Raw genomic sequence first — 17,872 nt, 5'->3', positions numbered from 1 at the left:
CAAAGGTAAGGTGGCCATATGTGCGTGGGTTTATCTCTGGGCTTACTATCCTGTTCCATTGATCTATATTTCTGTTTTTGTGCCAGTACCATACTGTCTTGATTACTGTAGCTTTGTAGTATAGTCTGAAGTCAGGAGCCTGATTCCTCCAGCTCCGTTTTTCTTTCTCAAGATTGCTTTGGCTATTCGGGGTCTTTTGTGTTTCCATACAAATTGTGCGATTTTTTTGTTCTAGTCACTCAGATATTTCTTAAAAACATGATAATGATATACCCTTACACTGGCATAGCACTTTATAGCTTACACAAAACCTCTTTGTAAGATGTTTTAACCATCACAACAACCCTTTGAGTGGGTAGAATTTTCTGTCTCTGATGACTCTGATCCCTAATTATGAACTTTGGCTGATGATAGTTGCAGCATTAGAGATTGTGAGCTTTTTCAGTTCTGATGCCTTAAGCAAATTTGCAAGGGAGCCCTGATGTTAACTTTGGCAGGTTTCATGCCTGCAAATATTGATTGAGCCAGAAGCCCTAGTTGTAAAATGTCACCAGTGAATATGCAGCCAGCAAAGGCAAGGGAAAACTCATTACTGCAGCTTATCTGTAACTTCTGGGTCAGGCCACTCACTAGCATCTGGTAAAAATGAATGTTTGAAAACTCCTTTTTATTCGACAAAATGTAATCAGGTGAGGTTAACAGCAGATGATTTCTGAGCACTTCGTATTGGTTAAAGCAATCCGTCCACAAGCTTGGGTTTGTGACATTCCATATGTCTAATCACCTGAAGAGGTATCAGAAAGCTTTGAAATTATGAAATCCCCAAATAAAGGTAGGAAGGAATTTAATTATGTGTACACCTCCCTTAACTATGTTGCATACATTCTTCCCATCTCATATTGAAAGTGTTTATTCTGGAAAGGAAAAGGCAATGAGAGAGGAAGAATGAAATAGGATTACTGTCTTAAAATAATATAAAGTGTTTTTTTTTTTTAAATGTGAGAGTGAGATTAAACCTATTTTATCTTGCTTTAAGGAGAAAGATTATGGACTGGGGAAGAAAATTATTAAGTTGAGATGTTTCCCCTTAATTGAATGAACTCTCTGAGCGATCCAGAGATGGAGGGAGTGCAGTTTAGGAGGAGGTTAAGTTTCTGGTCACCGAAAGTGTTAGGAAACCCCAGCCTATGCCTAGCAGAAATATTTTAAAGGGTTTTCAAACCTCAGAAAGATAATTGAGTTAGATCAAGGATTCCTAAAGTCTGGATTGTCTCTAGTGACTCAGAATTATTGCAAGAGGTTTTGAATCCAGATATACACAAGCATTTTCTGTAGAATGGATCTCAATCTCTCAAAATCTCTCTCAAAATTAATCAGTCTCTCTTTTTCTGTTTCTCTGTGTCTTCTCTTCTCTCTTGTAAACGTGGGAGTTAAAAACACAAATTCAATGAAAAGTATTACCAAATACATAGAAATGTATTTGTTTGTTGTCATTGTGTATTTTCTCAATTACTGGATACTAAAAAAGTGCAGCTGGGATGGGGTCTGTCAAATATTTTGATGTTAAAAATGGGATCCTTGTTTTAACACCTATTAATGGTCAACACCCTCTCCAACCTTGAGGTTCTTTGATTTTAAGTCAGGTGTGTCCAGGAGAGATACACGTATTGTCTTCTGTGGGCTAAACTGTGTTTAGCACTTTAGAAACATTGGCCTTTATGTACGTACATACATATATATATATATATATATATATATATATATATATATAATGTCTGTGTGAAAGTGCGGGTTGTTCCTAGTTTATAGATTGAGAAAACTCAAGCCTGGAATGGGTAAGTTACTTCCCAGGGCTGCTAAGTAGAGGGACCAGGATTTGAATTTAGGAAAATCTGACTCCAAAATTCATTCTCCAAACAGGATATCACCATTGCACACAGGTTAGGAGTGACTAGTTAGTATAGCGAAGGAGGAGACGAATTATATTGGGAATTAGAAGGCTTATATTATTGCCTACCACAGACAAGGTGCTTAAACCCACCGAGCTCAGGTTTCCCTATTTCTGTAAAAAGAGGGATAAACTAGATTATCTCTTTCAGCTCACATTTGAGTCTTTCCCATTGTTTGATATTTAGGAAACAGCACTTTATGCCCCCACTTGGAAGGCCCTTTTCTGAAGATATGTGACCTTCTTGATGCTAGGTGAAGAATTCCTGGTTTATTATAAAGTTAATAGAAGATTTCCTTTGAATTTTTCCATTTCCTTAATAAAAGTGAACATATTTTTCTTCCATTAACATGAAAGTACATTTTATGAAAATTACTCCACTTCTTAGCCAGGTAACCTGGAATATTGAGCTATATTTAGATGTTCCCCCGCAGTATACATCTACATTGCTATAGCCTGGTACAATTGTGCTCTTCACATTAATAATTGCACTGTGTGTTTTCATAATTTATCATAATGATACCATTATTGCTTATTATAGAAGTCCCCTTTCTTCTCCCCCACCCCCAAGTCTAATTGAGGTCAAGACAGACCATAAATGCGATAATATAGATTGCATGCTCAGAGGAAATGGGGTTGGTTTCATAGTGGAGTTTTAAGTTAGGATTCGTTCTGGTGATGTAGCCTCTTCCTATGGTACATTACTTTGAGCCCAATATAACTGCATTTTCCCACAGCCCCTCATTATAGCTACAGCTTCTCACTGCTTTTTAATTAAAAAGAGGAGGGGGGGAGAGAAATGAAACCTAAAGCTTAGGTTGGATATTGTCTGGGTATGCAGGGACTAGTCTAGGCAGATTGCTTATTTAATTTTTTAATTCTTTCAAAGCTTTCATGGAGATGTCTTGATTTCTATTTCTAGGGGGATGGGTATATATATCATCCATCATACACACACAAACACACAAGGCATCAAGATTTTTGGAAAGTAAAGACATATTATATGTATATTCTTGGAGCTTCCTATAAGCTTTGAGCAAGTGGGAATCCTTTGTGTATCCTAGAAAGGGTACCAGCTGTGTGGTTGGATGGTGGCAAATGCTTAGTGAGCATTTATTCCGCTCACCACCTATTGGGAATAAGGCAGGGAATGTAGAAGATTGTAAAAATCCTTAAAAGGCTGATGTTCTACTACATCAGAAGTTAAGAGTTAATCATTTTTCTGCTGTGGGCAGCAGAAGCAGAGAAATGACTTTATTAAGAACAATTTCTTTTGTCGTTCCTTCATCTTGAGGGATTCCAAACACCTTTCAGATACCAAAACAAATTAATCTCCAAAGGTGACTGGTAAGACTGGCTTAATCCTCTTGGGATTGGTTGTGTAAAACACAAGGAGAGCTCAAGCCTGAGCTGATGACCTCTCTGACAGGCTGTGAGTGCTGCCTTTCTGGATCCAGAGTCCTTTGTCTCTTCTGTAGTGAAATCAGTTTGGCAGTTTCTAGGTTCTTCCCCACTTACATATTCTTGCTTTGTTTTGTATAACTGATCACTCTCTCAGTGGTGAATACTGGTAAATATAATCTAGAAGTTTATTTCTGGGGCAGGGTGTTGTTAGCTTCACAGATTTTAATGGGGATCTTTTACAAATAGGACTTCAGCTGTATATGAGTCCCTATTTCATTCAGTGTTGCCAGAAATCCAATTTCATTTTGACATTATCAGGGAACAGGAACCCCTCAGATGAAAATTCCCTAAACCTGGGATGTCTAGTATGGTAGCCACTCGCTGCACATGGCTGTTGGGCACATGAAATAGGGCTGCTTCTGTGTTGAGATACACCACGAGTGTAAAATACATCTACCAAATTCCAAAGACTTAGTATTAAAAAAAAAAAAGTAAAATACTTCATTAGTAATTTTTATATTGATTGCATGTTGAAAAGCTAATATTTTAGATATATTGGATTAAATAAAATATATTATTGAAATTAATTTCATCTGTTTCTTTTTTTATTTGGCTGCTAAAACAATTTTAAATTATATCTATGGCTTGTATTATATTTTGATTGGACTGCTATGTCCTAGATTGTTAAGCCCCTTGATAGCAAAGCAATGTTTGTCTTTATGCCATGTGTCCCCAGTCCCCAGCACAGTGCCTTATATATAGTTGGCACTTATTATATATTTGTTAAAGAAATGAATTTTAACCTTTATTACTCAGAATGGTCAAATTTCAGAAATGAGTAGGAACTTCTCTATTTGGAGGGTTAGTATCTGAAAAAGAATTGAGAGTTGAGTAGAGAAGTAAAGAACAGAAGTTTTTAAAATTTTGCCTTGGGAGAGAAAAATGCTGAAATAAAATATATCAGGCCTTTGGGAGGCTTATCCATCTGTTGGAGAGGGAGGTGGGAGCTGTTATGTTTGTCAAGGAACCATGTCAAAGCATCCCAGTGGGATGGGTTCTGCTGTGCTCTGCTACAGAGTTGTCCTCCATGAGGGGAGCTAAAGCCGAATACCCTGTATGAGGGGGAAGGAAATTGGAGATACAGTGGCTAAACCTAAAGGTTGCCCTCTTAGGAATGTGCTTAGACTATTCATAAAGATTAGCAAAGCTATTCTTGTCTCAAGAATCCGTTCTAGCCCTGTCTATCCCTGTGTCCCTATTTAGACATTACCCTAATGGAAGCCTGGGACTGGTACTAGGCCAGGCTGATTACTTGAGGATCCTTCAAGCCTTGGAATTCTTTAATAAATTATTTGTTGAATGAATGGTTTAACAAATATTATTTTAACTTGGCTAACGTCTTGTATGACTTATGTTTATGGGTATATGTTCTTGCCTGAAAGTCCCTCAGATCTGTCTCAGCTAGGGTCCTGGAATCATGGAAATTGGCAAACTTCCCAGAGATCAGTTTCAACTTTTAGAAGGCACCAGGTTGTCTTTGCAAGAGTTTATTAAAGGATCTCAGGCATCCTGTCTCCCTGCTTATAAAATAGAACTGTTAACTACTTCTCATCCCCAGAGATGGGGTGAAGATTAAAAGGAGTGCTTTAAGTTCTGCAGAAGGAAAGTGCTATTTCAGTGGAAATTATTAGTGGTAAAAATGAAACTCCTCCCGGACCTCTGAAATGTTTGTTTTACAGAAGTGGATTGGAAGATGTGTTCAAAAGAGACATTGCCATTGTTCTTTTTTTTTGCATTTCTTAACTGTGGCAGTATTTAGTTTTCCCCTTTTAATTGTGGTCCACTGCCTTTTCTCTCTGCGCTGAGATAAACAGTCCAGAAATCCCCTCTCCGTGGAGGACTGTGGAGCTCATGCTTTGATTTGGCTGCTGCAATAGGCTCACACTAATAGAACCGCAGCAGGGCTTGTTTTAGGAGTCTGAAAGAATTAGTGCTCCCAGAGGGCTGAGGTTCCTTACCTGCTGTGGAGCTACCTAGTTTGAAGCCTGCCCTCCTTTAGGAGCAAGCTACCTCCTTCTCCTCACATGAAAACCACCACCTCCTTTTTTTTGTACTCTTTGGTTACTGGCATGTTGATTTCCTTTTTCTTTTTCTTCTTCTTTTTTTTAACATGTAGACTAGTAATGATGACAACAGATTTTTGTAATTTTTATATTTATGGAAATAGAGTGTGGTCATATGAAATTATAATCCATCCCAGGGAGACTCAGGAACAGAGTGAAAAATAGCAGGTGGTACCCCACAAACCGAATTGTCTAATGTGAGTTTTCTAAGCAATGTCATATGCATAGACTTACTGAAGCACCTGGTATGTGGAATCAGCAGGGTACATGAATATAGAGGGGAATGCCTTTGTACCACTCGGGTAGCAGAGTTCAGTAACAGTGTGGGTTATAAGTCACAGGGTGAGATGTGTATCATGTATAATAGAAATTTGTCTGTTATCACCAGAAGCAACTTAGCAGGCTGGCAGTGAATGTAGCATTTTCTTCACTTTGGTAGTAACATACCACGTTGTACCTAGCACACTGTTGGTGTGTGCAGTTATTGTAACAGATAAGGAAAAGCTCGTTGAAGAGCCTAACACAAATGTTTTGTGTTGGGGAAGACAGAATCATTTGGATTAGTTAACTCATAGTAATAATTTTATATATTTGTTTAGTATTGTTATAGTTTAGTGTTCTTTCACTACAGTTTGCCACCGTTTGGTACAAACTTCCAGTTATAAGGTAAATAAGTTCTGGGGACCTAATGTATAGCAGAGTGACTGTAGTTAATAATACTGTATCGTATACTTGAAAGTTGCTGAGATCTTAAATGTTCTCACCATCAGTGGTGGTGGGGAAAGGTAATTATGTGAGGTGATAGAGGTATTAACTAACCTTATTGTGGTATCATTTCACAAAATATATATGAATCAAATCATCATGTTGTACACCTTAAACTTGCACAAGTTATATGTCAGTTATATCCCAATAAAGCTGAAAAAAAATTTTAAAATACACACAAAAACATCTTTTCTGAAGTTCACAGGGAGAAAAGGGTGATAATCTCCACTTGCAGATGAGGAAAGTAAGGCTTAGAGAGGTTGAATGATGTGCCCAAAGTTGCACAGTAGTAACTCGAGCTGAATGGAGATATTGGGCTGTTTAATATCTAGTGCGGGGCTCTTTTTCCTCAGTTCTGAGGCCCATTTCAGTAGTGCCCTGTTTTATTCCAGTTGAATGGCAAGCAATTGTAAAAACTCCTCCATGGATTGCATTGTCAGAGGGAGAATGAGACCCTAACAGTGCGGTGGGAAAAGCCCTGGACTAGGAGTCAGGAAGTGCCATTCTATTTTCAGTGCTGCTCCTGGCTTTGTGACCTTGGGTAGTACTTGACCTCTGGGCCTTACTCTCCTCTGCTGTAAAGTAGGAATTTAGAATGTTGTAGACCCTTGGAAGTTGTGTATGTAATATTCTCTGTTTGAATTACTTGTGAGTGACTATAATCTTTTTTAACTCTGAATTAAAACCAGGTACTAAGGGATTGGTGTTGGGGACTGAATCCTAACTAGTAAATTGAGCTTAGCCCAGCGTTCCCTTCTCAAAGTAGCCTTGTTCCCCGTGATTTCTGTATATACAGGAACTTTTGTGAAGTGCTAAACTTTGCATATTGAAAAATACTTGTAACAAAAACCAGCTGCCTTGTAGGTGGCTGTAATCATGTGTTTATAGAATCGTTGCAGGTCTGAAAAATAACCACTTAGAGCTTTACTTCATTCTGTGCGAGAAATTGTATGCTCTGGTGTTTTTCAGTCAGGGAATTCCGAAAACTTTTAGAATGCTTGGTATGTACGCCCTTATACATATTTTCCAACTCTAAAATCCTGTGTTTCATTTTTCTCTTTCTTAGCCCAACAGGGGCACAAAACGTCCCCGGGATGATGAAGAGGAAGAGCTGAAGATGCGTCGGAGACAAGCTGGTACTCGAGAGCGTGGCCGCTTTCGGGAGGAGGAAATGACTGCGGTAGAAGAAGCAGATGACGACAAAAAACGGCTGCTTCAGATCATTGACAGAGAGGGTGAGGAGGAAGAGGAAGAGGTAAGGTGGCAGAGCTGGGCTTGGAGCTCAGGTGCTCGGCCCTGACACAGCATCTGTAGGGTGTAACTCAGTGCTAAATGCTTAATTTCCCTGAACTTCCCAGCTTAATCTGTAAAATGGGGTTAAGAATACTTATTTCACAGTGCTGACATGGAAGTTAAGTGGAATAATGGAGTTGGGAAAGCATCTTACAAACTGCAAAGAACATTACAGATAGAGTTTTTAAATTATTCTGGATTATATATTATAATCGAGGCCCAAGCACTGAACTGTGGGGCAATTAGTATGGACTGAGGAGGGTCAGAGAGGCTTCCTAGCCAGTACTGAGGACACATAGAGGGCACTCATTTTTAAGTACAGTCAATAGTCTTTGAAACAGGAGTAGAATTTTGTCAAACAAGTGGAGGAAGGGCTTTTCAGGCAGTTGAGATGGCCTTCGCAAAGCAACAAAGTTGAAGAAATTAAAGGCGCAGTTAGGGGATTAGGTATTTAGATGTGACTGAAAAAATATGGTTTAGGGAAAGAGATACCCAAGGCCCTTTCTATTTGCTGTTCCTCAGGGTGCCTTAGGGCCTTTGCACTGACTCCTGTCTCTGAACCTTTTTACTTCTGTGTCCTCTGCTGGCATGCTCTTCTTCCCCTGATGCTTTTTACATGACTGGTTTCTTCTCATTCAGGTCTCAGTTCAGGTGTTTCTTCCTCAGGGAAGTCGTTCCTGTCTCTGAGGTAGCCCTGCAAGTTGTTCTCTTATTCTCTTATCACTTTATTCTGTATACTGTCTTCACAGCACTTATCATGATCTGAAATTCCTGTCTGTTATTTTACTCATTTGTTGTCCTCTCCCCAACCTCTGTTGAGAACGGACTGGCTCTGTTTTGTTCACAGCTGTATCTCTAGCATTCAGAGCAATGCCTAGAACTTGGTGTAGGCCCTTAACAAGTATTTATTGAATGAATAAATGAATGAAGCTGAAAAGAATAAAGGTAAAATATCAGTGATTAAAAATAATGTGACCTTACTTTTGTGTCTCTTTAAATCCTTAAGTGTTAACTTGTATGTTATTTCACTCTGGCATTTTGTTCAGTACGAATTAGATTCTTAAGAGCCAGCTGTTTTTTGGTTCCCTCAAAGACTTGATGCTAAGTTTGGATTTAAAAAATGAAGCTGGAGTGTGAATCTGAGAAGAAAAAAAATTGATTCATATTCCAAAAAGGTCTTTATTGTGTTATGACAGTAACTCTGTCCTCATTAGGATTTCTACCAGTGGTAATTCGGTGGTCTGCCCCTAAGAGGTGGTGACACTTTGGAAATCTGTGGTGAGAAACAGTCTTGGATTTCCTCTCTGAGGGCAGCAGCCCTGCCAGCCTTAGACAAACAGTGTGTGTAGCACATCCTCCCTCTCCCCCTCCCTCCTTACTAGCTTCTGATCAATCTGTTAGCCCTGCAGCAGCAGTTAATTGGCAGGTATAATTCCCGTGTCGGGCAAGGCTGGTACTGGAGGATTAAGATAGTAGCTGTCATGGGTATAAGGTTTCTAGCCTGGAAGACAGAAACGGGATGTGGGACCAGCCCTTCTGTTAAGGGACAGGGAAAAAGAGGTCGCTTTGTAAGAATGACGCATGGAAGGCCACAAGTCCAGGAGTTATTTTCTCACTGCCACCAAAGTCCCATTTGATGAAAAACAAGTGATGTTTGCCCCTGTAAAGTCAGGTGAACTTGTAAAATATTATTGTCCTTTCTGTGCTACGTCACCAGCATTCATCTTTCTGAAATCTCCCTCTGGTTTCTGACGTTGAGCTATTGGAGATACTGCTGTGGCTGATGACTAAGACTGATAATTCGGTTTTCTCCCAGTGTTGGAGAGAAATTAAAGGAGGGAAGGCCAAACCCTGGAGAGGCTAAGACTTTGGGAATCCTATGAGAGCTGTATTATTAACACTAATAAAGTTTTTTCCTACAGGGTTGGCAGGATGTTAGCTAAGGGAAAGAAAAGCTGTAGGTACTGAGATTGCCTGAAAGTGATTTAACCCTTTCCTAGCAATTTAAATTATTTTAGTTAAATCCCAGTGATAAGTTGGGTACATTAACAATCATGCTAATAGTTACAATAACAGCTTATATTAATAGAGTGTCATATAGTTTATAAAACAATTTTATGTACCTCATGTCTTTAGGTCATCTCTATGATGACCTAAAGTAGTTTTCCCCTTTCTCCCTGCCTTCCTTCCTTCCTTCCTTCCTTCAACAGATCTTCATTGGATGTCTCCTGTGTGCCAGGCCCTATCATGGGCACTGGAGAGTCAACAGTGAATAAGCAGACATGGGCCACTAACAGAGGTTTGGGGTTGGAGAGATTACTGGGCCAAATCCTGCCAGGCCTTCCTTATACAGGTCATGTGAAGGATTTGGGACTTTATTCTAAATGCCAAGTGGATGAATTCACTTATGAGGTAGAATCAGTTAGACTTGGTGAGGGTTTGAAGATTATATTCAGCAAAGTAACATCGCCACGTGGGTAGTAAGTAGTGAAGCTAAGCTCTGAGTCCTGACTGAGTCAGGGCACTGACTTCAGTTTTTTTACCAAGTCAGGGTACCTCTCCTTAAAGCTGTAGACACTGGGGAGCGGGTGGGGTTCCAACAGAGTACCTCAGGGTCCAGGAGTCATTGATAAAATCTAAGAAAGGTGTCATGCCCAAAATGAATGTATAGGTATCTCCCACTTCAAAACTCAATATGTCGGGGCTTCCCTGGTGGCACAGTGGTTAAGAATCCGCCTGCCAATGCAGGGGACATGGGTTCGAGCCCTGGTCCGAAAAGATCCCACATGCCACGGAGCAACTGGGCCCGTGCTCCACAACTGCTGAGCCTGCGCTTTAGAACCCACGAGCCACAACTACTGGGGCCTGTGCACCTAGAGCCTGTGCTCCGCAACAAAGAGTAACCCCCGCTCACCGCAACTAGAGAAAACCCGCACGCAGCAATGAAGACCCAACACAGCCAAAAATAAAATAAGTAAATTAAAAAAAGAACCTCAATATGCCAAAATCTAAATTTAATAGCTAACATTTTTAGGTACTTAAAAAATTATGAGATGATTCAGTGCTTTCATAGCTAACATTTTTAGGTACTTAAAAAATTATGAGATGATTCAGTGATTTCCGGAAGGATCTATTTCTGGTTCTCCTTTTTTTTTTTTTTTTTTTTTTGCAGTACGCGGGCCTCTCACTGTTTTGGCCTCTCCCGTTGCGGAGCACAGGCTCCGGACGCACAGGCTTAGCGGCCATGGCTCACGGGCCCAGCCGCTCCGCAGCATGTGGGATCTTCCTGGACCAGGGCACAAACCCGCGTCCCCTGCATCAACAGGCAGACTCTCAACCACTGTGCCACCAGGGAAGCCCTTCTGGTTCTCTTAATAGCAGTTTCTTTATTGGTTTTTGGTGTGAGTTTTGGTCAATGACTACAAAGTTACGAAGCTAGGAGTTGGGAGAGTGTTAGAGAGGCAGCGCGCACTGCAGCACATTACTTTAAACTGGGAACTAAACTGAGGAAAAAACATTTCTGAAACTTTAGTGTAGATTTTTTTTGGGGGGGGGGGCGAATGATTCTGTTTTCAAAAATTCACTTTATTTACCTTTGTAGGTATTATTCCACTGTATGAAGTAAGAATGTTCTGTATGGTCTGCTAGTTTTTTTATGCTTCCTCTGAGCGAGGTTACTAAATTCTTGTTGCTGTATCGGGATTCCAGGTACCTGTCTGATACCCTTCTCAGTAGCTAGTAAGGACTAGATACAGTAATGTATAATATAAGAAACACAAAGCAGTGACTATTGCTAATTAACAACCATTCTCATGGGTGTACAAAAATAGGCTATAAGTTGAATTTGACGTATGGACCATAGTTTGCTGACCCCCGGTGTAGGGAAAAGATTGAGGGGCACTGCCACTGACTCAGGGTTTGACCTTGAACAAGTTCTTTAAACTTCTAAATGTTATCTTACCTGTACAACAGAAGAGAAGGACGAAATAAATATTAAACAATATTCATTTAGTATCGTTGCTTACTCCATGCCATACAGTATGCTCAAGAAATATTTGTTGAATGAGTGAGTCTTTAATACCTTAAGTTGAACTTCCTGTGCTAGATGTGAGACACACAGAGTGATGATACAAAGTAGCATGTGATGTATGCCCTTAACCCTCATTCTAATGGGGGAGGTAAAGTATTTACCATACAGTTAATCCAGAAAGGTGAGGGGCAGAATGGCATGTAAGAGCCACGGGAAAGAAGTAGTGATTAGTGAATAAGAAATCCCTTTGGACTGAAATTGTTGCATTTGTCTCTTTACCCCAGGAAGAACCATTGGATGAAAGCTCAGTGAAGAAGATGATCCTTACATTTGAAAAAAGATCATACAAAAACCAAGAGTTGCGGATCAAGTTTCCAGACAATCCAGAGAAGTAAGTCTCTGTTTTGCTGTTTTTGCCCTTTCTCCTCTGAGATGTTTTGTTTGCTATTTTGTTTTGCTCTTTGTGTATTTTGTGTTCCCAGGATGACCCACATGTTTGGGAAATCACTAAAAGTACTCACAGGACTCGGAGTCGGTGGTACTCAAGGATACACAATATGATCAGCAAGGGAAAAAGACACATCAGGCAGTTTGGAGAAATTCATGTACAGGCTTCCTGTGTTTTCTCCCTTCCACTGGGAGGGGTCAACAGACCTGCTCCTTTTTCCAGCAGTGAAATACATCATCACATGTGCAGTGTTTCTGTTAGGAAAGCCCGTTTGAGACTCTGAGACCAGGGTATTTATTGAAGACAGATCATAACATACTCTGCCAGCAACAGCTACCAAAATTCCAGACTCACAGAAGGAAAGCAGTTGTTCAGTGCCCCAGATGGGCAAAGCAACCTTATCACTTAGGAATTGTTTCAAAAGCCAGGTTCCCAGCTGCCAGCCTAGGACCAGGCCCTTCTAAGGATCAGGCCTGTTATGTTAACTCTTTTTTGCATTACTCTTCTCAAGGCCCCAGGAAGACTGACCATGGCTGCCATTAGTGATAGCTTTACTGTTGAGAAATGTCAAAGGCTTTGGGGTTAGACAAATATGGGTGTGACTCCCACATGACCTTGAGTAAGTCATTTCTCCTTTCTTAGCCTCAGGTGTCTCATCTGTATAAAGAAATAGTACCTTCCTCACAGGGTGGTTGTGAAGAATAAATGAGAATAATGGCAAGTGTTTAGCTCAGTATCTGGCACATAGTAAGTGCTCATGAAATGATAGTTAATATGGTTGTTACTACACCAGCTCCTCAGTGCACTGTGAAGTGCTATAATGAGGAGTCTGATAACTTTGCCTCAGTTTTGAATCCTAAGTAAATGGATTTTCATATTTATACAGATTTTAATGTCCTAAATCTCTCTTTTCCTCCCTTCCTCCCTCCTAGGACATACACTTTTAATGAATCTTAATATGCCTAAGGCCCCTAGGCAATTAGGAGTTGAATAGTATAGTCTTTGCACTCAAGTTTAAAGGTTACTAGGGAGACTGACTATAAATGCATGGTAGAAGGAAGTATACTTTAAAAGAAATATAAGCAAAGTACTGTGGGAGCAAAGAGGAAGAAGCAGTGAATACCAAGTCGGGGGCTATTGAAGGCTTCACAGAAGAGGTGGTATTTGAGCTGGGCCTTGAAGAATGATTTTGATTTTAGTTAGGCAGAAAACATGGAAAGGCATGCCAGGCAATGTGACTAGCAGGAACAAAGGCACAGAGGTATCAGAGGGCATCCTGTTGTCATGGCAACTTGGTAAGGCTAATGTGGTCCACTACATTCTCTCTGTACTGTGGATGAGGAGGAGGAGAGGGGAGAACCTGGTTACTGGACTTGGGCCACAGCGCCCTTTGACAGTAGGAGTAGCTAGATCAGAGCTCAGCTTTCCCCACACCAGAGTCCTATCAGTTTTTGTGCTGACCTCTGTCATGCAGCAGTAATTGCATTTGTCATACTGCTCTGTGTGTGTGTGTGTGTGTGTGTGTGTGTGTGTGTGTGTTTGATTATATAAGTAATACATGAATAGATTGTCATCGTAAAAAATACCAATAGTGCATAGTAGAATGAAAAATGAAAGCTGTCCTTCACTGCACTGATCCCCTTTCCGTTCCTCTACTTAGAGATAGCGCCTGTGAACACTTCTGTGAGTATCCTTTTTGATTGTTTTCTGTACACTTATTTACATATATATAAATATGCAAATATTTTTCTCCTACCTAAATCATACTGTACATATTCTGCACCTTGATTTTTTTGGTCACATAACAGAAGATCTTTCAATGTTGGTGCATGCATATTTACCTTATATTTTGTGCCTGCTGCATAGCATTTCATGGTTTGGAGATACCATGATTTATTTATTATGTTTCTATAGATGGACATTTGGTTATTTTAAATATTGGCTTTTATGAACAATGCTGTAGTGAACCTCTGTGTACATGTGTCTTAGTGTACATGTATTTCTATAGGATACACATCTAAATGTTGAATTCCCAGATTGAAGGGCATGTGCATTTTAAACTTTGATAGCTACTGCCAAATTCCCCACCATATCCTTTAGTGCTGTCACCAGCAGGTCTCTTTCCCTGCGTTCTTGCCCACAATGAATTTGATCTCTCAACATCTTTGCCATTTGTTTTGTTATTTCTTTACTCAGCAGTCTTCCTACATTAGACTCTGTGTTCCTTTTAGTTGGTGTGTATTGTTTGTCTCTGTAGTACCTAGCACGGTACCTGCCATACTGTAGGCACTCAGTAAACAAGAGAGATCTTATATAGTTGATGTCATATTTACTACATCCCTATTGCTTGGAACCCGAGGATACATTATGAGGCAGCTATGCCACAGGTTGATGACACTGGAAATTTAAGAAATCTAATTTACTTCTTGGAATGGCAGTATTACCTTTGCCCGCTTGGTAGGTATACTTGTCATTTTAGAGCAGCGAGTTTCTGCAGCTTATGTTCACCATCTACATCTTAGGTATGACAGATGCTGTATTGTTACAATTCATGAACTGGTTTTAAGAAAATGTTGTTTTATTTAAAAATATCAACAGTGTTTTCCATTCACACAAAATTTATATACTATTTTAGTTTTAAAATCTAAACATTTGAAAATTGAAATTATACATAAAGAACATTTTTTTTTTTTACATCGAAAAGCAGTTAGGAAACTACATTGTGTTTTAACCTTGAGTTCTTGAATTCTTACTGGTGCAGTGTCTTTTATAATTCTCTAGACCAGCAAGGTGCAATTAAAATGAAAATTGCTAGAGCATATTTGAATGAAACTTTCCAGTTGAGATCAGAAACATTCAAATTTATTTTCCCATATATGCAATTGTCATTTTGATTGCATACCAAAAAATGCCTCTCTTCATTTGGGTGCATTTCAGATTCAATTGACACTTCTCTTATGCAGCCTCTACTTTGCACTGTGTGATCTTTCTCCCAAACATCACATCTGGTAGAGTGTGCTGTTTCCCTAGTAAGTCCTTTAGTAGTTTTTCTCTTCATTTTTGCAGGGGCAGAATTATTTAGTTTAGTGATCCTCAAATTTTTTAGTGTCGGGATCCCTTTGCGCCCTTAAATTATTGAGTACCCCAAAGTACTTATCTAAGAAAATTCTAGAATATTCAAGTACACATTTCATTAGCCATTAGGGCAATGGTATCATCACATTGTTGTATAGTTGTCTGAGAAACTCCACCATACACTCCTGAGAGAATGAGAGTGAAAAAGGCAAATAATGTTTTGGAGTTGTTGTAAAAATAGTTTTGATCTTATAAACCCCTGAAAGGATCTCCAGCCACCACCTGCAGTCCCAGGGCCACACTTTGAGAACTGCTGATTTAGCCAGGTGAAGGAAGCATCATGTTGTCTGTGCACTTACAGCTGGTTTTGTGATTGCAGGAGGACTCGTTGGTTTCTGTTGTTCTTATAGTGTTTTTGAACATTGCTGATCACTTGCTAAAATTCACTTTTGTGGTTGAGGGAGAACATCCTGCTGGTCTGAAGCAAATGTACGTGGGCAAGCTAGCAGAATATTCTCCATCCTACCAGATGGAATCAGTGACCCCATCTCAGCCTGGGTTACTGTTTTAATATGTTGCTCTATTGCTTTCCCGTTGACCTCTAGCTTGATCCTCTCCCCCCAGCTGTGAGTCATCTGTTGCTGAAGGTGTACCTAATCCCTAGGCAGCCGTCTGCAAATACTGTAGTGTGTGATTTTAAATGAGTAGGCTTGTACTTTTGTCAGCAAAAAGAGAATTTTCTTTGTTATAGTGTAGCAAACTTGAGGGTATCTAGATTCATTGACTATCTACTACATGCCAACACTTGTTAGGCATTTTATTATCTCTTGTAATCCTCACTATAATTCAGATAGGAAGATCAAGGAAGTTGAGTTTTAGAGATAGGTTAGTTAATATTCTGTCTCCCTTGACGAGGCTGGAGCCCAGTGCTCTGTGTTCCAATGGCAATTTTCTTGGGCAACGCTGGATATCCTTACAATGAATTGTATGTAATATATTATTTATATTTGTGCTAAGCTAGGAGTTCGGTGAGGACGGCAACTGGGATTATTTTGCTATCTGTTATATCCTCAGTACCTAGCACAGTGACTGGCACCTAGTATGTGCCCATAAATACTTATTGACACACTGCTAATGGTTACACGGCCAGTAAATAATGTTGCTGGGGTGTAACCCAGGTCAATTTCATTCCTACGTCCAGGCATTTCCCACTGTATCTCCTTACTCATGTCACATGGGACCCCAGTGGTATTTTTATGCTGTTTCCCTGCTCACAGTTGACTTTCTGCTCGTTTTGTTGTGATAATTTTCTGACTTTCTAAACTTAAAGATATTTGATTAAGATTGCATATTTGGAAGAAGGATTTTGAAGTTGGAAGAGACTGAAAGGTACAGTCCGTTTCTCCCTTCTCATCATTGATTTTTTTATATCACCTTTTATTAATTACCCCCAGTGACAAGGATCTAACTTCCCAGAGAAACCTGTTTCATCATTTGGCAGCTCTGACTCTTAAGATTTCAACTCCGAATGAAAAAGAATTTCAACAAATCCTCCTGTGAGAGGATATCTGGACTCCTTATAACCTCAGTTGCTTCCCCAAATTAGTGTCCATATCCCTCCTAAAATATGGTTCCCATAACAGATGTCACAGACTTTTATGGTCATCTAATCAGCATAACTATCTTGTTTTCTTTTAAGCAGCCTAAAACCATAACAGCATTTGTGGCAGCTACTTTCCTCTGCTCCTTCATTTGGAAGGCATCTGCTGAACTTCTGCAGTGGACCAGAGAGTGTGCCCAGTGCTAGGTGTCCAGAGATGACTGAGAAATAGTCTCTGTCCTGGCAGAACTGTTTGGTGGTCCGATTTGTATTGTGGTTACAGTTGAGTAAAACCATCAGGTCCTTTCTACACATGTCCTCTTACTACACTGTGTCTTTCCTGCCCCATGTATTTGTACTTGACTTTTTGGTTCAATGCGTTCTCCACGTAGACCCTAGGTAATTTTTCTCCTGTTAGATTTGGCCCATCATCATTGCCTGTCAGAAACTCTTTGAATTGATTCTGTCAGCTGCTGTGTTCACTATAAGCTTTGTGTTATATGACATTTGTTAAGTTTGCCTTTTATATATCTTCACCCAAGTTGTTGATCAAAACATAACAATAAAATGATAGAGTTGATCTAAACAGACCTAAGGAGGGAGCCCTGCAGGATACCACCAGAAGCTTCTCTCCAGGCTGACATTCATTCACTAATTATCACTCAAGTCCCCAAATCTCTTCCTTGTATGCAAGATGATTTTGTTTATTACTAGTTAGTGCCCAGTCTCCCTTGCTAATTCTTCCCAGTGAGCTGCAAAAATCTTTTGTCAAGTTACTCTCAAGAAATCAGATTTTTTGTTTTGTTTTGTTTTAAACTACCCATGTAAGGCAAATAAACCTTAGAGGTTTGCTGAGCCCATTAGATTCAAAGATTAAACAGATCTACTGCCCCGTGGAATATCTGAAGTCTGCACCAGCCCTTCCATGTCATGATTCTGATTTGGTTTCCACACTTTAGGTGATGGGGAACTAGTGATTTAAAAGGTAATCTATTTGTAAGCACTGTGGAAGGAGACTTAAAAAAAAAAGTGGTATGGGGGGGTCTGACAAAAATAATTTTGAAGTTTACTTGGAATAATAAGCAGGTGAGAATAGACAAGGAAGCATTCAAAAAGAAAGCTAACATAGGAGTGTTTTGCAGTAACAGATATAAAATATATTGTAACACTATGAAAGTATGGTCCT

General features: G+C 39.7%; 1 protein-coding gene across 2 annotated transcripts in view; it reads left to right on the top strand.

Moving 5' to 3' along the window:
• The window catches only part of CTNNBL1 (catenin beta like 1), a 167,940-nt gene that overhangs the window by 21,917 nt on the left and 128,151 nt on the right, over positions 1-17,872 (top strand). Inside the window, exons 2-3 of one of the 2 annotated variants that reach the window (XM_029220175.1) lie at positions 7,307-7,495; positions 11,848-11,954. In XM_029220175.1, the coding sequence (XP_029076008.1) occupies positions 7,307-7,495; positions 11,848-11,954 (296 nt within the window). Of the gene's footprint in view, positions 1-7,306; positions 7,496-11,086; positions 11,242-11,847; positions 11,955-17,872 lie in introns of those variants that run through there. The other variant, XM_029220176.1, reaches the window with a different exon arrangement.

This window comes from Monodon monoceros, unplaced genomic scaffold (assembly GCF_005190385.1).
Source record: "Monodon monoceros isolate NGI ecotype Baffin Bay Population unplaced genomic scaffold, NGI_Narwhal_1 Super_Scaffold_13, whole genome shotgun sequence".
Taxonomy (NCBI): Eukaryota; Metazoa; Chordata; class Mammalia; order Artiodactyla; family Monodontidae; genus Monodon; species Monodon monoceros.
Note: the sequence above shows the minus strand (reverse complement) of the source record. Positions and strands in the feature narration are given on the sequence as shown.